This window comes from Lepisma saccharinum, chromosome 23 (genome assembly GCF_977018435.1).
Source record: "Lepisma saccharinum chromosome 23, izLepSacc3.1, whole genome shotgun sequence".
NCBI lineage: Eukaryota > Metazoa > Arthropoda > Insecta > Zygentoma > Lepismatidae > Lepisma > Lepisma saccharinum.
In genome coordinates, this window is record NC_139251.1 from 64,022,177 (window position 1) to 64,045,201 (window position 23,025).

The 23,025-nt window shown below is 35.8% G+C and overlaps 1 protein-coding gene and 1 long non-coding RNA gene across 5 annotated transcripts in view; one reads left to right on the forward strand and one right to left on the reverse strand.

Moving 5' to 3' along the window:
- The window catches only part of exp (expansion), a 556,924-nt gene extending 548,314 nt beyond the window's left edge, over window positions 1-8,610 (forward strand). For 3 of the 4 annotated variants that reach the window (XM_083144337.1, XM_083144340.1, XM_083144341.1), the window contains one exon: window positions 6,916-8,610. In XM_083144337.1, coding sequence (XP_083000463.1) covers window positions 6,916-7,028 — 113 coding nt within the window. In that variant the 3' untranslated portion in view covers window positions 7,029-8,610. The remainder of the gene's footprint in view (window positions 1-6,915) is intronic. The other variant, XM_083144338.1, reaches the window with a different exon arrangement.
- An 8,017-nt stretch (window positions 8,611-16,627) lies between these two features.
- LOC146005248 (uncharacterized) overlaps window positions 16,628-23,025 on the reverse strand; it is a 110,725-nt gene continuing 104,327 nt past the window's right edge. Inside the window, exon 3 of the long non-coding RNA XR_014443997.1 lies at window positions 16,628-16,704. This is a non-coding gene — a long non-coding RNA (uncharacterized LOC146005248). The remainder of the gene's footprint in view (window positions 16,705-23,025) is intronic.

Genomic DNA, 23,025 nt, shown 5'->3' on the forward strand with positions numbered 1-23,025 from the left:
ATGAAATGACATTCATCTTTCTTTGCATCAAGATTTTTCCCCACGTCACTAACTTCATTCAAGCCAACATACGATAACATTGACTTTTAGACATCTTGTGAAGAAAACTTTCATAAGAGATTTCATAAATAAAAACTTACATAACCAAACTCCATAAAATTGTTATACTCGTGTGTCACATGGAAGGTGGATCAATTGTTTACAATTCGATCATTCATTCATAGTTAAAAATTGGAGGATTTGTAATGTAGAAAATTGATATTTTACCAACATCTAAACAGAGCCATCTATTGGGGAAATAATGGAACTGCACGTTTTTTGGTGAAATTAAAGTAGTTTTTTATTGCAATTTTCTGAAAAACCTGGACGTGATGGGAAAAAATTGATTTCATTTTCAGAACCAGCATTCCGAAATTAATCGGAGACAACAGTCATCTGTGAGACAACCACACGCATTGAACACCGCAATAAGCACGAAAGGAACAACCACGATTAAGCGCGAAAATTTCACTTTCGCGGTTGTTCTGGCGACCTGCTACCTCCATTGTATTTCTTTGGGGTAATTTTGAGTCTCTTCTTAGCTTTCTTTTCCCAATTGGAGATTAGATTAAAGAAAGACCGGAAGCAAATGCTTTCAGAGCCATGCCATAGATTGAGTCCCTGTGCCAACACCACGTGGTTCTCGACCCCTGAAACGTGCAGACACGCGTGTTATTCACCACTAGACTGATTCCAAATTCCAGATCACTTGCGCCCGAGTATGTGAGAAGGAACAGCAATCCACTTCCCACCTAGTTTCATATTCCCGCAATGCATGCTTCTTGAAAGGCATCCAAACACTGAATTTTGTTCCCAGTGCGTGACATTTTGATAACTGCACGTTGGAAATTTCATACTTACGAGTTTAATCGTGGATATTTTTTTACTAGGAGTGGTATTCCATTGTCACGGATGGGACACACCGACTACATTTTTCATATTAAAGTACGGATTCTAGCGATAATTAAGCAACCTTTTCTTACAGTTTCTGTCTAATGAAATATAAAACTTAACACTGTTGATTAAACATAACTAGTAGTTAAATACTTTCCCAGATTTGCAGCAGTAAGTGAAAATTTTGTATCAAGGGTGGGAGAGACGAAACACTGCCTCTTCGGTTAATAAGAAATTTATTTTAATTTCTGTGAATTGTTTAAGACAAAGAGAGAAGGTACTTGACCATTTAATATTCTAGTGGAGAAATTAATTGTTTTTTGGTGTACCTGGTGGGACACAATAGAAAACAAAAGTTATTAAAAAAGTTAAAATAAACGACCAACATGTAAAATACATTCTACCTTTTAACTTAATTATGTATAATACTTAATTATTATTATTATTATTATTTTCTTTCCAAAATACGATTTTAGATTGTTGACTCACAAGATAGAATAAAGTTACAGCACTGCCTTTAATTTTTAAAATTGAGGTTCAGGGGGAGGTTTCGCTAAGATTCCGAAGATAATCCTGTACAAACTGAAATTATGATGAACAACATATTTGTGGTGTATGCGTTAGTAGCACGTTACCGAAATTACAAGAATAACATAACGGCACTGGCGTACGTTGGGAAGAGCTGATGGGGCTACAGCCCCTCCCGAAACTTTAGTAAATTAAAATTTTCAAAAGAAAGCAGTAATGAAGTGGGGAAAAACCTAAGATTATAAATGGTACTTTGAAATATTTTGTACTGCAGTGGTCGCCGTGGCGGCTGAAAATTTTCACCCGACACCTGAATTTTTAAATTCAGTGCTAAAAAAAATATTTTTTCAATACTTGAATTCGCTATTGACATTTCCTGTACATTTCTTTAAAATATCGAGTACATTTAGCGTGTTTTCTATATCACTTTTATCATTGTCAGAATAATAAACTTGCAATTATACATTTTTGCACTGTTGCTATCCAAATTTTAAAATCTGCAGCATTATGGTAGAGTTGGCAATAGAATGTATTGCTTAGTTACTCATGCCGTTAGTTGAGCCTTCTGTAGGAAGGTCACTCTAGTGCAAGGATTAATTACTTTTAATCCAATCTTGTATTAATAAATTAAAAATATTTTAAGATCATATTTCAAAATGGCTTTATCTTAGTTGAATTCATTCTTAAACCATATTAAAAAAAAACAACTGGTTCCTGAGAAAAAGGGGTTGGCGCCTGAATTATTTTTCTAACCCTGTTAGAATGCAGTTGTAAAAACCCTTTTTACAATTGTAACTCCCTCGGAAAGAGAAACTGCGTAACGGCACTTTGTTACTTTCCGTTAATATAATAAATTCCCAACTGGAGCATTTATTTGCCAATTTGTTACTGTTGAAAAATATAAAAACTTTTCACATTTTTAGAAATTTCATTTAAATCTTTCACAATTGAGTTGCAAGGTAAGTATTAATTTTCCCAAGTGTAATTTTACAGAACAGGAGCATGGAATATTGTTATTATAGTATATAATATTTTATATATCAATTTGTTACTCTCAGTGTTTATTGTCGTTGGTATCTTATTTTCTTGTTTCTCTCCCCCCGTTCTCCCGCCCTTAAAACAAAATGTCTGCCACCAACATTAGAATCCGAATGGGAGAACTACTGGGACCCATCGTGACACACGTGGCGGCAGATCACAAACACACACACTGACAATCGGCGGACGTAGGTAAGAGGCTCTCTGGTCATTTGTAGAGTTGCAACAATATAAAAAAACAAAACTGCTCAGAATAAACCAAAAGTCACGTGATACTGACTTGTTCTATGCAGACAGCTTCTGCTTAAACGTAGCCTCTTTGAGTTTCTTAAATAATCTTTTTTAATTAGTTCCTTCCTTAATCATTGATACAAAATGTTCATCCCAGCAAGTAAGTGCACACTGATTTAAAGTTAGGGGAAGTATTTAGTGTTAGCATCGCTTTCTACGCCGGAGCCAGATAGCTCACCAGTAGTCCTAGCAATGCTCTATGAAATTTTGGATCCCTCAGAGAGGATCGAACCCGAGACTGCTCGCACCAAAGGCGAGAGCTCACCATTATGGAAAATATTTTAAATTTCAGAAAGAAATAAGTCGGGCAATATAATTTTCTTAAAAAAATAAGTCACGAAATGTTGTTTTCCTAAAGAAATGTCACGAAACTTAGTTTTCTTAAAAAAAAAATGTCTCACAATTTAGTTTCCTGAAAGAAATTAGTCACACAATTTGATTTTCTGAAAGAAATTAGTCACACAATTTAGTTTTCTGAAACAAATGTGTCACGTAATTTAGTATTTTGAAAGAAATGTTGCGCAACTTTTAGTTTTCTGAAAGAAGTTAGTCACACTGTATCAATGTACGATAGCATAGCCGAAAAGGGCCTCCCCGATGGCGCAGCGGTAGCGTCGTCGCCTTGTAATCAAGGGGTCCCGGGTTCGATACCCGGTGGAGGCACATAGTGGTTCGGATCTTTAAACTGTAGGTCCAGTCCCGATTAGCCTTACTGTGCATAAAGTGGACTTTAAACACCAAATCAATCAATCAATAGCGTAGTCTAAAACGGCGCCCCAAAAAATCCAGATTGATTAAACGGCCAACAAAGTATTTCCCCTAACTTTGTTAGCACATAAACCATTTCAGAATTAGGATGTGTTGTACAGATTTGTTATAAATGGTGGTACAGTTCTTCTTCGTTAGCCTATCTTTTATTTGATTGCCTTTTTACTTTACTTTGCCACCTGTGGCTAATCAAAACTTGCAGATGAGAGGTTACTAAATGAATTGGATAAAGGAACACCCATACCCAAGTCAGTAGTCGAATCCTTGATTAATGTTCTGCATTGTTGTATTTTAAAACACGAAGATTCCGGTAACCACAATGTAACTATAATATATTCTCAAATTACACAGTATATAGCGAGAAGTTTTGTAGTGATGTTCGGTTCGCTTTCATTTAATTTGTTTGCAAATAAATGGCCATGAAACAAAATTTTAGATTATATTGTCCAATATGAAGAAAATTAAATTTAGAGTACAGCATTTTGCATTCTATTGGGCCTAATACAACTATGTAGAAACAAATTTATTTCTCATGATTTATATAAACCCATGATTTCCCTTAGCTACCTGATATGAATTGTGCAAAATGTACGTTAATAATTGAGGGGTCTAGTGAGAGAGGGAGCTATGCCACTTTGACAAGAAATGGAAATAAATTGAGTTTTCTAAAGCATTGCGTCGAGTCACAATTTGTATAACAAAGGGTAATTTTTTTTTCTGAACATATTGTTAGGTAAATTATTCAAAAGGAAAAATATGAATTTCAATATAAATACCATTTATTATGAACATGTGTGGTATATTGTTGTAGTATACCCATGTGGAAAAATCAATCTAGCACATCAAATACTTTGAACAAGGCTTAAATACTTTTGCCTGAGTGTAAATCATGTTCACAGGGTTACATATGATCTACATAAAGACAACTTCATATGTCTTCTGTAGGATCTTCACTGTCCATTGGTTCAGTGGATTTTAGTTTTTGGAAAACGACATGAAAAACTGGAGGAATATCAGGCATTATTGCCATGAGATCTTTTAACTTCAGGGCTGATATTAAATCTTGCACCTGTTACTGCAACACAACCTCTGCCACTCCTATTGCAGACACCATCTGTAAGTGGCATAGCTCCTTCTCTCACTCAAAATGCTGATGAGGACGTATTCAAGGACTCAGAAAATCTGCTGCAGAACAAGCGGGAGCTATGCCACATGGTTGTAGTTCACATGATAGATGACAGATGGCAGGAGAAGACTGAAAATGGCAAAAAATAAAATTTTCAAGATTTGTGGCATAGCTCCCTCTCTCACTAGACCCCTCAATTATAACTTCACAGTTTCAAGAATAATGCAATTTTAAGCACAAAGTTTATGAAAAAAAAGTTGCCTAGAAAATTTTAAAAATGTCTGGCTTTCACATGAATATTTTCCTAAGGTACCACCAAATATAACAATCTCTATAGTTTTTAAATTATTGTGAAATATATTTAAAATATTGCACTTATCGGAGCACATGTAGTTAGGTACAAAGGAAGTATAATACAAATTGTCGTTTGGTGGGGTCATGTGTTCACTTACATATCAATTATGTCTAAATTAAGCATCATGTTATATGCACAAGGATAAGATCGTGTGCGAAGTACACTCGTTTAAACTACTATACACTGTTAATTTTGAATAAGCGACACATACACACACAAACGCAGTTCTAGTCTGATTATAGGTATACATTTTCGTGGAGTGTGTATACCAACATATAAAAACTATGATTGAAGCCATATCTAGCCTCATATGTAAACCGATTATTATAATAAATATTTTTGTCTTTTGACATCTTGAATTTGTACATTTAATAGTCTCGTCTTACTTTTGCTTAGAGATTAATAAACTATGCATTTTGCATGTACGATGGAACCTTGCATAAATTGTAGTGACTCACGGTTGCAATTGCATGTTGTAGGTGGACATTTTGCATGTTGGATCTTGAAAACTTCATTCACCATAGTTGAGTAGTGTATATTTTTCTTTATTTCTATGTTATGATTTATATAATTTTGAATTTTAAAATTTTGTATGGTAAATGTTCATGGAATGCATTATTATGAGTTGCTAAATGAAATTGATTTACTTTATATAATTATTGAAATACATGTTTACTAGAGAGATTTTGTGAGAAAGTGTGGGTTTGTCTTTGTTGATACATTTTAATCCAATTTAATCATTGTTTTTTTACAACTAAGTAATTTTTGGAGAATGAATCAAATATCACGTTTGATTCTCCAAAAATCGTGAAAGAAAAAGCACTGTATTTAATGAGCTGATTTCACTTTGACTTTCACTCCTATTTACAAGTGGTTTATATCTAATCGTTGTATTAATGACAATAATAGCATAATACCTGTTTTTTATTCTTTCCACAGTTACACGCAATATATATATATATATATATATATATATATATATATATATATATATATATATAATGTATTAACATTCATATTACATCAATATGAACGCTACAATAGAAACATCATTATGATGAATGCTATAAATATACTTAAGAATATAGTTATTTTCCTTGTAACTTTCTAATTTCAAGTTAATTCAGTAAATAATGGATATGAACTAGTGAATTGTTTTAAGATTAACGTTACCTTATGTGCCTTTCATTGCTTAAATGCTTTAAGATTTTTTTATCCAATGAAAAATGTGTAAAAATTTGCAAATTTTTGGTTGAAAAATTTAATCAATCATACATATTGATACAAGGAACTGATAGCTGTGTGTATAAGAACGAATAAAGAAAGTGTAATTGACGAAAATAAGCTGAGCTACGGTTTGTGGGAAAGTGTTCAGAGTTGAAAGAAAATATCTAATAACAAATTGTTTTTTATGGGTAAGAAGAAATACCGATTGGAAGTATGCAATTATGAGTAATTCATTGCAGTAGTTATATAATATTGTTATTGTTGAGAATTGTTTGTAAACTTTTTACAGAACATTGCTGTTATTTTTACGTATTCAAAATTTACAAAGCCAATTGTAAGAAATAATTATCAATTTCCATGCCCCAGTAAGACATTATCAGTTATTACTTTTCTATTATAAAATTAAGATTTGTGCATAATAACAGAAATACACTTACAGTATTGCTTCAACCGTTGATAGTCATAAAAGGCAATAAACTCTGAATTTAGTGTAAATATCATGTACATTAACTTTGTGTTTGAAATTCTAAAAACTAAGGGGCGTATGAACTGTGCATATAATAATTTTGTAAAAATGACATTTTCTACATTTTATAAACAGCATTTATAGGTATGCTATGTCTAATTTGATTTTCTTTTCCCCCCTCAGATTCAGAGGCTTTAGATTCCCCTTATAACCATATATACGGAAGACTTCCGATACCAACAAGAGGGTATATACCAGCACCTCCACGACAACTCTATGTAGGGGAATGGGACTGAAGAATGTGCGTTGCTACGTAGCGGTGAAAAATATGGACAGAGGAAACAGAAATTTCCAGTCAAGCTGCATTGAAGGCAGCGTTTTTGTATATAGCCATTTAAAATGAGTATGGTGATAAGTGGGTGCTGATATATATAAATATAGCGAAAAAAAAAGAGCATGGCTCTTAAAGTTCCATTTTTTCCAGCACGAGTGACTGTTCAGAGAGGATGATGCATTGTTGAGTGTTCGCGTGAATGATATTGTTGAAAGTCAACAATCTACCAATATGTTACTGTGTGTCGTTTGAGAACATTAGCCAATTGTGTGTCTTGTAGAGTGGATACAACAAATTTGACGAAGACACTATTATAAATATATATTTTTTTTCATACGATGCATTTCCTTTGACGAAAGACTATTTAAGTTTGTGTGTGTGTAACTGTATATAGCATGTAAGCATATGTGTAATATGAAAACTGTACACCACCACAGAAAGTAGATACTCGAATAGTAATATTTTTTGTATAATATGTACACATTCCTTCGTTTTTTTTTTTTAGAGAATTAAAGTTAATTCTTGTATACATATATATTTATATTGCGAATATGTCTATTGTAATACAACAATGTAAATATATATGTACAAGGTATCGTCTTGTGTCGACAATTGGAGATTAAATTGAGAATGTGGATGGAGTATATAAGAGAATGCATGTGGAACAATAATATTTGTGCATTTGTGTAAAATTTTGTGAAAATCTCAACAATGATCGTGAGGTTAGTTTGAAGTTAGCTTATCGCAGAAGCTAAGATTTGAACTTCCCCAAAGAACGGTGATTATTGATTGGTTGAAAATTATTTTTTTGATATGATGAATGATAGGTTCACAATAGGGTTTGTGAATAAGAATCAAGCAGTGTTTATTGTAATAATATCGAGATGTGATTTTTTTTATTATATTAAGAGTTTTGCACTGATTGTGTAAAAAAACGTACCAGGTGCGATTGTAAGTAACTTGTGGTCGTATTGTTATTAACAATACGAAAGAGAGGATTTCCCAGTTCCGTTATAACAAACTAGCTAACAATGCTTTATAACAAACACTATTTGTTCTCTGTTGTTAGAACAGTTACCGTCATGGAAACAGTTTTGTTTCCTCTCTCTCTCTGTGTACTTGTAAATACCTACATTTTAGCATATTTTGTACAAATACTTTGTCCTTGTATTTCCAACAATGAACATGACTGAGTGTCAAGCTATTTGGGTAGAGACTAATTTGCCGGCTTATTTAGACCACAATCTGATTGGTTGACAAGTGCCAGCGTAACCAATTTTGTCATTTTTTTTAGATGTAATTATGTACTTCCTGTACAGTAAGCTATTCGTATTTTTTAAAATGTGTACAATGTAAGAAATTACAACGAAGAAACGCTCTGCATGACATAACTGAACGTGATATGTAAAAAGTGTGTGTTTGTGTTTGTTTCACTTGAAAAACGATCTGTAAGTTACAGCTCAGATACTTAAGTGTTACACATCTTTTTTGTATCTCATAAATGAGAAGAAATTACAGAGGTGGCGGATGTATTTAAAAATCAATTGGTGTTTTCATTTTTACCCTTTCTTCTTCTACCTGTGTGAACAATCTTGGAGCCTTGGATGCCTGCAGTGGCGAAGCAGCTGACTTCATAATTTTTGAATTGTGGCAATTTAAAATCACTTCTCTACCGATGGAATCACGACTATAAAGATGAATTGAAATTTATATTATTGATATTCAGCAGTGTTTCTGCTTGGGTAATTGCGCCGATGAGGATGAGTGATATGATGAAAAGATATAGGTACACTCCTAAAGAACATCCATGTCCAGTCCGGGATTAAAACCCTGTGCCTCGGTGTCGAGATCGAAAATGGGCCACTGAGCCCACTGAATTGAAAGACTTCGGAAAAAGAAAAAAAAAAATACTAACACCTTAACCAATATTTGAACTGAGGGTTCCGTTTCTGCAGAGTTGCAATTCGAACCATTGTCTGACAGGGGGGTTTCACCCATGGTGGTAACTTAATCAAGTGGTCTCGAGCAGGGCCGGATTAAGACGAAATTGGGCCTGATGCTTGAAATCTTCGGTGAACAATCAACACAACGACGTTATAGTTACGTCACAGCGCAAAGAATAATAGTAACTGTATAATAAGTAACTCTGTGTCTAGGCGTCCGAAATTGGGGCTCCAAATTTCATTCTAAGATTTATTTTCAGGTTAATATAGCAAAAGAAAACTGTTCAGCTTTCGGAGAATAATTCTAGTCTGTTTTCATGGGCCTATTTCAGGAATGGGCCAAATTCTGCAGCATCAAAAGCACCCGCCTTAATCAGTCACTGGTCCCGAGTTCAATATCCTGTGAAGGCACATTGCACAGGGTTTCGAATCCTAGTCCAGTCCCGATTACCCTCTCTGTGCATAAAGTGGACTTAAATAAACTTTATTACAAAAAAAAAAATGATTTACTTTGAAGTTTCGATCTTGCTACCGAAGTTGTCGTGTTTGAGTCCCGCCATGGATATTCTCTCTTGAGTCGCTGTTCATCAATCTCACCTAATCACCACTCATCGCCGTGATCAAGCAAAAGTGGTAGGAAAGCGACGTAAAATAATACGAATACATCACGTGTGAATTTATTTCTACAGTTTCCTTATGTCGGGTAACGTCTAACACATTACATTCATACATATACGAGTACAGGCAATGGCGTACGAAGGATTTTTCCGGGGGGATTGTAAAGGTGGAAAGGTCCAAACAGGACCTTTTTACACAGGTATCAACTAAATATCTTTATAAAATAAATTTAGATTGTATACACTATATAATATTGTACTTTTACAGCACTAGTCCACTTCGATATAATTTGTCACTATGATTTTACTATTATATTATATTATGTTATACTATACTATTATAAAAACATACTGCCCAATTGGTATATATAGTCCTTTTCCGGAATGTCTGGAGTAGCGACAAGCAGAGACGAGAGCTTGTGGGCGGGGCAGGGTGTGCTGTGTAAAATCCGTAGAGTCGGCCCTCCCGTGTGATGTCAACATGATGTATTTTATAATGTACAGTCACGGACACTTCTGGGTTGTAACAATCCCATTAACTTTCAATGTTCTCGTTACAACCCAGAAGTGTGTATGACTGTACGTGCACCAATGTCCCTTAGGGGTGGGTACTTTCGGTGTGATTTTTTTTTAAAATAAACTCAATATATAGCTGCTTTCCAGAGGCGCTGCATACCCAATTAGATATTTCGTACAGTTAGCACTCAAAATAGCAATGTGGGGGTCATTCTAAGGACTGTTTTTCCGAGAGTTCTTCACTGCTTTTATTTAAAAAGGTAGACTTCTTAAAATCTCAGAGGTAGCCCCATCAGCCCCCTCTACGTACGCCAGTGCATATAGAGAAAGGTATAATTTAAAAATTTAATATAAGTTACATTTAACATGCCAACGTATAAATGGTAACAATACTAATGAGTGTGGGCAAAGAGCAAACAGTCACATTTCCAGAATATACTCACACTTACAGTAAAACACATATTTCACTGCGATGGAGCATTTTCTCATCTCATAACGCGTAGTTTACTTGATTAATTCTATTCGCAAATGATTTTACGATTTTGGTTTCAATCGAGAAAGAAAATGCAGAACAGAAAATTAGACTTGGAATAAGTGGAGAAGAGCGAGACAGTGGGGATGCCAAGACGTAACAAAAGAGAAAGATATAAGTGGTCAATAAGCTTTAACAACTAAGCCATTGCCGCACATGAGAAGGTTTCACGGGTTCAAAACCCTCCCATTGGTTTAATAAATATTTTGCATTAATTTAACAATCGCATCGAAATTTGATCCAATCACTGTTAATATATTAAACAGTTTTCAAAATTAAATTTATTCTCTTGTATTCTTCATGCACAATTTCATTTTATTCATACGTTCAGAATAACTAAGAGATTTACATTATGTTAAGAAATAAGATTTAAAATGGCAATAACTTGCATAAACTTTCTACATATTTTGATGTAGAATTTGAAAAAATTAAATACACAATGAAAAATATTCTAATTGTTAATATAATTAGTGCACGTCAATATGTACAGAGAGATATTTTGAAAGTATCATTTTATTAATTGTAAACTGTTTAAATATTAATAATACAATTATTAATCAGTTTACCTTAGTTAATATCTATAATAATCAATCGATGTTAAAGGATTTAAATTTTACTGTCCTCGTACTACTAAAAGTCCCCTCCCATTATATCCCTACAAATACGGTCGTGATCTAGGCTCAGTAATTGTGAAAGATGAGAATATGATAAAGAAGATATTAAACCACGGAAGAAAAGAAGGAGCTGATATGGAAAGTGATGTAGGAATTAAAATATAAGAGTAAAGCTACCTGCACATTGCAAGATTAATTTATTCTGGATTCAGGAGTTTTTAAATAAACTATTTGAGGATTTATGGATACAGTATGATGTGATCAGCACCAAGCCACGGCAGCATTTAACCCCTCCCCTCCTCACACACCCGGAGGCTGAGTGAACCTCAGAGCCACTCCATGCAGGGACATTATTGGAAAAATTCCCACCTGCAACAACCCTCTCCTGAAATCTAATCCCGGTCTCCCACGTGACAGTCAGACGCCCAACCGAATGAACCTCCTCGTCTCCGAAGAGAGGATTTGCAGGGCATAAATTTATTTACAAGGAAAGAATGTAAATACAATAAGTGTATTCGTAAAGAGTTACAAATCTATAAATACAAAATGCTAAAAGGAAGCAAAGACTACACTGTATCAAGGAAATAGCCTAGTACTTTTTATATACTAACATGTATTATTTTCTAAGTATTGATCATGTTGAACAACACACGTCCATCACAATTCTCATGCACTCATTTTGACTACGTCTTGACTAATCGCAATGATAAGGATGAATGACTGATTAACTAATGAAATGGTAATTGGACAAACAATGACACACCTATACATGAGCAGGGTGGGTTCGAACCTGGAACCTTAGTCGTCTAAGCGCGTCTCGCTGGCCACTTCAAGGAGAGAGTGTTCTCTAAGTTCCAATTTCCAGTTCTTAAGTCCAATTTATGCACAGATAGGCTAATCGGGACTGGAACTACAGTTTAAATTGGGATCCGAACTAATGATAACTAGTGTACTCAGGTAAGTGCATATGCTTTATCAACATGATGATTCATTTTCATATATTATTGTTAATTAATTTAAAAGAAGATTACAAATACAACATTTAGAACGTATTAACGGTATTCTCCTTCCCATATTGCATTGTTATCCTAGTGGTAAAAAGTTACTAAATTTTTGCGTGACTGGAAAAAAGGTCAGCGTGCCCCCACCATTGAGCCTGGCTGTGGTTGGAGAGCCCTAGGAACGAACGGAACCGAACGCTTACGAAGCTGAAACAAGATGCACTAAGTAAGTATAATTACATATGCTGCACGTAAGCTACATTCACTTTGAACACCGTAAAAAAAAAAATTAAAAAAATGGATAAAATATGCATAGGATTGTATTAAGTCTGGAATATATTTACATAATTATATGTATTCTATAAGCACTTTTAGTTTTAACGGTAGAAAAATACACAATCAGGAACAAATTGGATACATTATCAGCAATAGAATAAGACACGCTACAGATATTATAGCTGATAATCATCTTGAATTTCAGACTACTTGCAATTGCATAATAGCAAGAAAAGATGCAGGGAACTGGTTGGAAGCATTTTCTAGGAAAAGCATCTTCAACAACAAAGACGAGACTAGAAATAAGCCAATTTTTATAATGTGATGATATTAGTTAGCAGCAGGTAAAGTAGAAAAAAAACATTACAGTTTCCTAGAAATTTGGAAATTAAGTTATGTATTATTCATGACTAGAGGGTGAATACAATTTTACCAAAAATAACTCTCCATCAGACATAAATATATTTGTTTTTTACTATAACTAACTAACTCTCCTGGGTAAGATCAATCCAATCTTTTCCATCCCAACGCCATCCCTCCATCTTCGTCTTGGCCTTCCTATTGGTCTCTTACCATCAGGTTTCCCAACAAGAATCCCGTAAACTCCTCTTTCCTCTCTCATTCGTGCCACATGGCCCGCCCACCTAAGTCGTCTTGATTTAATCATTCTAACAACATCTGGACATGAATACAAATTATGTAGTTCTAAATTAGGCAACTTTCTCCACTCACCTGTCTCCTCATCCCTCTACGTCCAAATATTTTTCTGAGGATTCTATTTTCTCAAATATTCTTAATTTATGTTCCTACTTTAATGTAAGAGACCAAGTTTCACATTCATATAATAATACAGGCAAAATTACTGTCTTGTATATTTTAACTTTTAGTTTCTTAGATATTAAACGAGAAGACAAAAGTTTATGAAGAGAGAAGTAACATGCATTTCCTGAATTAAGCCTACTTTTTATTTCCTCTTCAATATAATTTTCATTTGTTAATATTACTCCTAAACCGCACGTTTAGAAGTAAAAAAAGAGATTACTTGAAAAGCAAAATTAACGGAATTGAAACAAACAGCAAAAATAAAAATATCAGAGATTTATATAAAGGTGTAAATGAGTTTAGAAAGGGGTGGCAACCTAAAGTAAACTTGATAAAAGATAAAGACGGTGATTTTCTAGCTGACCCAAGCGATATTCTAAATAGATGGAAGAACTACTTTAATGACCTTTTAAATGTCCATGTAGGAGATAAATCAGAAGTGAATGAAGTACACACAGCAGAACCTTTAGTTCCAGAACCTAACTTGACTGAAGTTAAAGATGCTATTAAAAGGCTAAAGAATAACAAATCACCTGGCATTGATTTAATACCAGCTGAGTTAATTAAATATGGTGGAAATTCATTAATATGTCAAATTCATAAATTAATTTGTTTAATATGGAATAAAGAAGAAATCCCTCAACAGTGGAAAGAATCCATAATTGTTCCTGTGTTTAAAAAAGGTGATAAAATGAACTGCAATAATTACCGTGGAATTTCTCTACTCTCAACAACATATAAAATATTATCTAACATTATTTTAACAAGACTAACTCCATATGCTAATGAAATTATAGGTGATTATCAATGTGGATTTAAACGTAACAGATCAACTACAGATCAAATTTTTCACATCAGACAGACACTTGAAAAAAAGTGGGAATATAATCAAAATGTCCATCAGCTATTCATTGATTTCAAAAAAGCATATGATTCGGTCAAAAGAGATAAATTATATAATATATTAGTAGAGTTTGGAATACCTAAGAAGCTTGTTAGTATGATAAAAATATGCACCAGTGAAACAGAAAGTAAAATTCGTGTGGGTATTAATATGTCTGACAAATTTACAATTCATGATGGGTTAAAACAAGGAGATGCATTATCTCCATTGCTCTTTAATTTTGCCTTAGAATATGCTGTAAGGAAGGTAAAAGAAACTAAAGAAGGACTAAAATTAAATGGTGTGACTCAGTTGTTAGCATACGCAGATGATATAGACTTACTGGGGGATGATGTAAATACAATTAAGAATAATGCTAAAAGATTTTTCAAAACTGCTAAAGAGATAGGTTTGGAAGTTAACAAAGAGAAAACTAAATATATGCTTACAGGCCGAAACCAAGTGTTAGGTAATAATACAAAACAGTAATTTTGCCTGTAGTATTATATGGATGTGAAACTTGGTCCCTTACATTGAAAGAGGAACATAAATTGAGAGTATTTGAAAATAAGATCCTTAGGAAAATCTTTGGAACTAAAAGGGATGAGGAGACTGGTGAGTGGAGAAGGTTACATAATTTAGAACTACATAATTTGTATTCATGTCCAGATATTATTAGAATAATTAAATCAAGAAGACTTAGGTGGGCAGGCCATGTGGCACGAATGGGAGAGGAAAGAGGAGTTTACAGGATTCTTGTTGGGAAACCTGATGGTAAGAGACCTGTAGGAAGGCCAAGACGAAGATGGAGGGACAACGTTGAGATGGACCTAAGGGAAATCGGTATGGATGGAAAAGAGTATATAGAACTTGCTGAAGATAGGGAAAGATGGAAGGCCTGTGTTGCTGCAGCCATGAACCTTCGGGTTTAAGAAGGCTAGGGAGTTAGTTAGTTTTAATATTACTCCTAAGTATTTGAATTTGGAAGCTGGTTCAAACGAGTTGTTATCAATAATTAGATTTTGATTGTTACCTAATACTTGGTTTCGGCCTGTAAGCATATATTTAGTTTTCTCTTTGCTAACTTCCAAACCTATTTCTTTAGCAGTTTTGAAAAAATATTTTAGCATTATTCTTAATTGTATTCACATCATCCCCCAGTAAGTCTACATCATCTGCATATGCTAACAGCTGAGTCACACCGTTTAATTTTAGTCCTTTGTTAGTTTCTTTTGCCTTCATAACAGAGTATTCTAAGGCAAAATCAAAGAGCAATGGAGATAAACCATCTCCTTGTTTTAACCCATCATGAATTGTAAATTTGTCAGACATATTGATATACACACGAATTTTACTTTCTGTTTCACTGGTGCACACTTTTATCATATTAACAAACTTCTTAGGTATTCCAAACTCGACTAATACGTATATTATAAAATTTCTCTCTTTTGACTGAATCATATGCTTTTTTAAAATCAATGAATAGATGATGGATGCTAAAAGAATGTTACATAATATATATGTTGTTGAGAGGAGAAAAATTCCACGGTAATTATTGCAGTTTATCATCTTTTCTAAACACCGGAACCTTGATGGATTCTTTCCACTGCTGAGGAATTTCTTCTTTATTCCATATTAAACAAATTATTTTATGAATTTGACATATTTACTAATTCCCACCATATTTATTTAACTCAATTAGTATTAAATCAATGCCAGGTGCTTTGTTATTCTTTAGCCTTTTAATAGCATCTTTAACTTCAGTCAAGTTAGGTTCTGGAACTAAAGGTTCTGCTGTGCGTTTGTATTACTCTACATTTCATCATTGAAATTTGACAGTTTGTTAAACAAGATACATTGTTCAACAGTTTGCGAATTGCAGTGATTATTGCAACGAAAACTTCATTTGTGAAACAGTGAAACTTTTAACTCAAAATCAAATATTGTATGTTATATTTTGTGGCATAACAATTGTAATTGTACAACAAAATATCATTATTACCAAATTCATTTTTTTGTTTTGCCTTGTAATCAAGTGGTCCCGAGTTCGATATCAGGTGAAGACACCTAGTGACAGACTGAACAACAATAATGTAAAGGCCCCGGGTCTCTTGATTACAAGATGACGGCGTTAGGATTACGTCATTTGGGAGGCCTCAATTTCGTTTTCGAAAGAAGAGAAAAGAAAGTATTTAAACCATACGCACAGACTTTGTGGGGAGGGTCAAGGCACTTTCTGCCTCCCCAAATTCACGTAGGACACATTTTATATATATTTATGCAGATCATGCCCCCTAAAAATTTACCTCGCCCCAATTTATCTTATGTTGCCGCCCCTGATTTAAACTTACCTCCTGAATGGTATTTCAGGTGCTGGACGTGCGGACAAAACTCATAGCTACGTCTTCTCTACGCGTAAGGTTGATTTCCACAGCTACAAAGAAATAAAACAAGTTGTCTATAACGCAAATTATCTACACAAAAATAAACACAAATTCCTTTTTGGTTGATTAGAGACATATGGAGCAAACAGTTGGTTATGTTGATTTTATTAGGCTACGCTTTTTTGTAGCCATTTTTTCCACATCACCACTGATGGCCACAAATTTCAACAACTACATTGGAAATGGCTCGCGATTACATAGAGGTAAAATATTTCTGCAAACGCTTCTGTAGCCAGAGAATTCCATTTGGGTGTGCTCAAAGAGTGGTGCAAATGCAGAATGGAAGGTTTTTGATTTAGGGGCGATGAAATTCAACTTCTCTCTCTCTCTCACACACACACAAAAATATGTACGTAACATTGCCCATTACATTTTAGAAGGGACAAAAAATTCAACTTTACAATAAAATTTGGATGGCAATAAAACGAGATACCATCACAAAATAATTTCGATGGCTCTTTTCAAGCGAGTTCTTACCAGGTTTTATAAACGTGTGCATTCCACCCTTCTGCAGTAATTTTAAACAGTTTTTACCTCATAATGAAGTTTTTGTAGAGCAGATCAAGTGACGTATTTAGTACAACAATACAGTGATTTGAACTCTTCTGGATAGAATGTAGACCAAATAAACTATTTGCGTTTAAACGGAAGCATCTTGGGTCTGTCAAAATATTTGAAAGGGTTAAAGGGGTTCAATTCGGTTCAAAAGGATTTAGTGTCAGTAGTGACAACACAATATATGTCGTAATGCGTGTCCAGAAGGTGATTGGAGCGTGGTGCTGATAGCACCATTTCAATGGCAACTCAAGACATGGTAGAATGCAAGAAGGGACTATCTTTATTTTTCCAAAGCGGTAATAAAGGCAGGAGAGATGAATACATATCAAAATTGATGCTGCACAAATCCCAAAGTGAAACGAGCTTCGCAAAAGTTACTTGTTTCCCCTCTCCGTCCATTTTTCAATGCCATTTGAGATGTGTTGCTTACAGAGACGTCCAAAGCGCAGTCACAGCACGCCAGTTTCTTGCAACTCGCAAAAGAGATGCCAAATAACCAACCGTTCCTCCCGATGTCGAATATTGACCTCCATTGGTACGTCGGCGATGAATCATACTTAACGAGCATCCACTGCTTCACTGTCCTCTAAAGTATTTGCCGAGCGCAATAAAGTTACTAGTTGTAAATTATTGCACCTTCTGACCATTGGATGGTAACATCTTTACATGCACGACCGAAGGAAGAACACTTACAATAATTTTAATGAGAAGAAGAGAGAGAGTGGAAGAAACAGAGAGGGAGAGAGAGGGGAAGAAAGAAAGAGGGAGAGAGAGAGGGAGGAAGAAACAAAGGAGAGAAAGAGAGGGAGAAACAAATAAGGAAATATGGAGGGAGAGAGAGAGAGATGAAGAAACAAAGGGGAGAAAGAGGGAGAGAGGGGGAAGAAACAAAGAAGGAAATATGGAGAGAGAGGAAGAAACGAAGGAGAGAAAGAGGGGGAGAGAGAGGAAGAAACAAAGGAAGGAGAGAGGAAGAAACGAAGGAGAGAAAGAGGGGGAGAGAGGGGAAGAAACAAAGAATGAAAGAAAGAGGGGGAGAGAGGGGAAGATATAAAGAAGGAAAGGAGAGAGAGGAAGAAGCGAAGGAGAGAGAGAGAGAGGGGAAGAAACAAAGAAGGAAAGAAAGATTGGAGATAGGGGAAGATACAAAGGAAAGAGGGAGAGAGAGGAAAAGCAAAGGATGGAAAGAGGGGGAGAGAGGGGAAGAAACAAAGAAGGAAAGAGGAATAGAGAGAGGAAGAAACAAAGGAGAGATAGAGGGGAAGAGAGAGGAAGAAACAAAGAAAGAGGGAGGAAGACAAATAAGGAGAGAAAGATGGGAGAGAGAAAGAAACAAAGAGGGAGAGAAAGAGGAAGATAGGAAGATAGAGGAGAAGACAGCTATTGAGAAAGGGGAAAAGTATATCAATGAAGACAGAGAGAGATTATGAGAAAGATATGTAGGAAGAGAGGGAAGGAAAAGGGAGCACTAGAAAGTGAAGGGGAAGAGAAATAGAGATGAAAAGAAGGAGGTAAGAAAAGAGAGATAAAGTAAGGAAGGCGTCGAATATATTTAGACAGAAAGAGAGGGAGAGATGATAGTAGGCCTGGACCTCCGGAAGGGAGGGAGGGGTCATAGCCCCATGGAAAATGAATCCCCACATAAAATTATATATTCCACACATATAATTTTATTTCAATCGCAGTAATTTATGTTAAATTATTATAAGGGAGTTTTAGAAACATAACTTTAGATTGAAGAAGTGTTGCTCGAGGAGACAACACTATTATGGGGGGCATCCTTTGCACCCCCTCCTGGAATAGTTACCTTGCTTGCCCCTCCCTGGAAAAAGTCCTCCAGACGGCCATACGATGGAGGAGAGGGAAAGTGGGTGAGTGAGAGAGACAGAGGAAGTAGACAGAGAGAAAAGAAAAAGGGGAAGAGAATAGACGGAGAAAACACTCGAAAAATGAAGTTTTCGTAAATGTATACAACCACGTTGGACAGGTTCGCAGTTGCCATCACATTAAAAAAAAAAAAAAACTATCTATAAATAATCAGGTACATATCATCCAGTTAAGATATGTGAACAAAACTTCTTCCAAAGACATTCATTACAAAGATCTGCGTGTTCTCGGTCTTGCCTGAATCAATCTCGGCACCTTTCCTCCTAACTCACAATATCGGCCATTTGTGGGGGTGATGTAATCAGTACCATGCTCCGACAGTCTTTACTGCCTGGTTGATATTTGTAGTCGAGCGAGGAGACTCTCCCACTAATGATTGATTGATTGATTGAAATTAAAATTGTGGGTGCGCTAGCACTTAGGCTACTTTCACTCAGGGTTGTTGAAGGTCCAGGAATCCAAACATTCTAATGAGTTCTATTGGGTTCCGCAACAATACCACAATTTAAATTCGGTACAAGGTGCGTATTGTTTAATTGAAAAAAGGTCCTGGACCGTATTCAAATTTATCCGGAAAAAAAAGGTTCCTCGACCGAATTTAAATACTTTACAGATAAAAGGCTCTTTACGGTCCAGAACCCATTCACGCTTGCTGATTTTCCCTCCTTGACCGGAATTGAGTTTATTTAAAATTTCTGGACCTTTAACGACCCTGTTTGCAACCGTTCCATTATACGGGGTCAAGCCCCTTACTGTAACACAATCAAAACTTGACTAATATCTCCTACCCAGGTTAAAACCTGTAAATGGGCACTCGGCACATATAAGAACAACATACAGGGCAACACACAATCCTAATGCATTACTTTACTCAACAGTTGTATGCATCTTTGTATGTACAGAGTGTCCAAAAATAATTTACACAGTTTGAACGTCAATAACAGGAACACTAATATCAGCAAGCACGATCTTTTTTCTGGTGTCACACACCTTAAAGTTACAGATGTTCAAAATGACCACCATTGGCAGTAATACATTACGTACAATCTGAACAGATCGATAAACAGCAGATACTGTTTCTGAGGGAAGGGAAGCGTAGGTTGTCTCAATTGCATGTCCCGCGTCACTCGGTGTCTATGGCTTTGCGGCGTACACAGCATTCATTACAGCTATAGTGGAGAAGGCCTTAGGAAGAGCGTTTCGCGGGCTAACAGCAGACGTCGCTCGCACACTATTGCCGATACTCTCGTGTCGTCTGCTCCTCAGCCGAATAAACAGGCCGAGGTAGCAAGAGGGAGAGGTCATTCACCCTTCCAGAAGGGTGCAGCGAGTTAGCTGTGGCAACCGGGCTCGCTTATTCGCGGACCTGATTGGTTCTCGCAGACACACCCCCATATTGTTGTCTGCTGTAAGCCCGCGAAGCGATCTTTCTAAGGCCTTCTGCACTATAGTAATGTAACTGGATGGATATTCGACTCTTCTTACGTTCCTCGAAAAAAAAAATTCATTTTGCGTACACTAGTGACTACCGCTTAGCAGGCAGTGACGGAAATAAAAACAAAAGACGGCTTATATGCTCTCATAGATGCTCAACATAGACATTGCAGCTGCAAATGCAAAAGAGTCCAGTCAAGTCATATTTAGTAGTTCCTCTGTTAATAAAGTTCGAAGAGTGTAAACATTATTTGGGGATACTCTGTACTTAAATTCCTGAATTTATGCGTTTTTGATGCACTTTCCTATATCTTCCTGAATAACGTATTTTCAATTCATCTTGGCTTTTATGCATTTTTTGGGTCAACTGTACTTTTCCATTTAGGAACCGCAGAGACTTTCTACCGCCAACTGCGACCAAAGAGTCGTTCCCACGCGTAATTAATGGATGAAGGCCGTCGCCCAGGGAACAGCCATCAATCTCCGGGAGGAGTGGGCTTCCTGAAGGAACCCACTAAGGTCAAGAGCTTGCCCGCCGTTGCGTGTAATCGCAGGGCCGCAGCTTCTCCGGGCTCTGAGAAAATCGACAACGAACGGACGGACACTTCCGGTTGCCAGATCGGCCACAGAAGTCCTTGAACGATCATGCAGAGCGACGGCTGCATGGAGAAAGGCTGGCTGCCTGCTTGCACTATCGGGTTAATCGCGGCGAGGAAGATGAGGGGACGAAAGGAAACAGTGACGCAGGAGCCAACAAATTGTGTCAAAGAATATCTCTGCTTAAATAAACACCCAGGAAGTAAAATATTCTTCATGAACAGTCACTCGTAACAGATTTGAAACGAGGTGGACAGAAGAACTGGAGAGAGGAAGAGACAGGAAAACGTAGTACAGAAAGAGGGAAAAGTGAGAGACAGAGAGAGAAGAAAATGGAGAGCAGAAAAAGAGAGAAGGATAGATAAAGAGAAGAAGAAAACGGCGTAAGAGAGGAAGAGGGGAGAAAGAAAAAGGAAGAGAGAAAAGGGAGAGATAAAGAAGAAAAAAGGGAGACAGACAGAAAGAAAAGGGAGAGATCAGAAGAAAACGGGAGAAAGAAAAGGAGAGAAAGAGACAGAGAAAAGAGAAAGAGGAGAGTAGAGTAAAGGAAAGAGAGGGGAGACAGGACAAAGAAAAAATCAAAATGTCTTATTCGCCAACGCATGACACAAGCTGGATGGAAATTTCAAAATGGGCTTTACTACCCAAATACACAATAGTGAACAGTAGTAGGGCCCGGGACGCGTATTTCACATATGCACATTGAAATAGAGATTGGGGGCGTGGCTTGTAATGGAGACGTTTCTGGTTGGCTGGTCTATTTTTTCTTTATTGAGTACTTCTATGGCGTGCCTAATAATTGACTGCAGGCTTCAACTTGTTGAATGATGTTAACCACTTATATTTTCCTTTTCCATCTATTTTCTACTTTTTATACATTGCTTTGATCTTTTCTACATCATTCTATTGTAGTTCACTTTCACTAAATCCATACTTATCCTCCAGCGATTTATTTATATTCCTTTGCCTTGTGCTGCCATCTACTTTTCTTTTTTGAAACTCCTCTCTTTTCATCTTGTGTTGTTTCCAGTATGTAATATCTGGTTTGTAACAACTTTTTTACAAAACAAATAGCCGCGCGCTTATATAGTCGAAATTAAGGTTTTGGCGCTAGATTTTTAAAGTAAGAATTAAAAATGTTCCTTGTTTGCATCTGACGAAAAGCGGAAAATTACCCAATATATTAAATATTTGTATAAGAATTTTCATCCAACGCAACATTTTAAAAATTATTGCCTCTTTTATTTCCAATAAGAAAGTCTATTCGCTTTTCGAGTATTGATTACTATCCGATTGCGTTGTATTTTTCCCACTAGATGGTTCTGCTTGTAGTCTGTGGTTTACAGAAAGTGTTCGCACAAGTCAATGAAATAAATGTCAGTGTCCTATCCTGTAACATTAAGGCAGTCTGCTAGCCAATAGGGAGCATTCATACACAAAACCACGCCCCCAATCTCTATTTCAATGTGCACATGTGAAATACGCGTCCGAGACTTTATATGTTATAACATATTTTTTATTTGGCATCGGATCGGATACTGGGGCGAGATCTTTCCATATCTGATGAAAATCAGTCGATAAGGCATATTTTGACATATTTTACCAATTTGGTGTTTTTACAACATATTTCTTCAATTTTCTCGTAATAAGACATATTTCTGTATAATTTCGTAATTGTCTTGCATATAATCAGTTATTTTAAAATTTATTAATTTTTATTTTATAATTCATACCTTTAGCGCAACGGATAGTTCATATTATCGATGGCAGGATAAGGAAATTACGAACGAAGAAGCAGATGTCGTCTTCTTACCAACTAGTACAGAACAAAAATT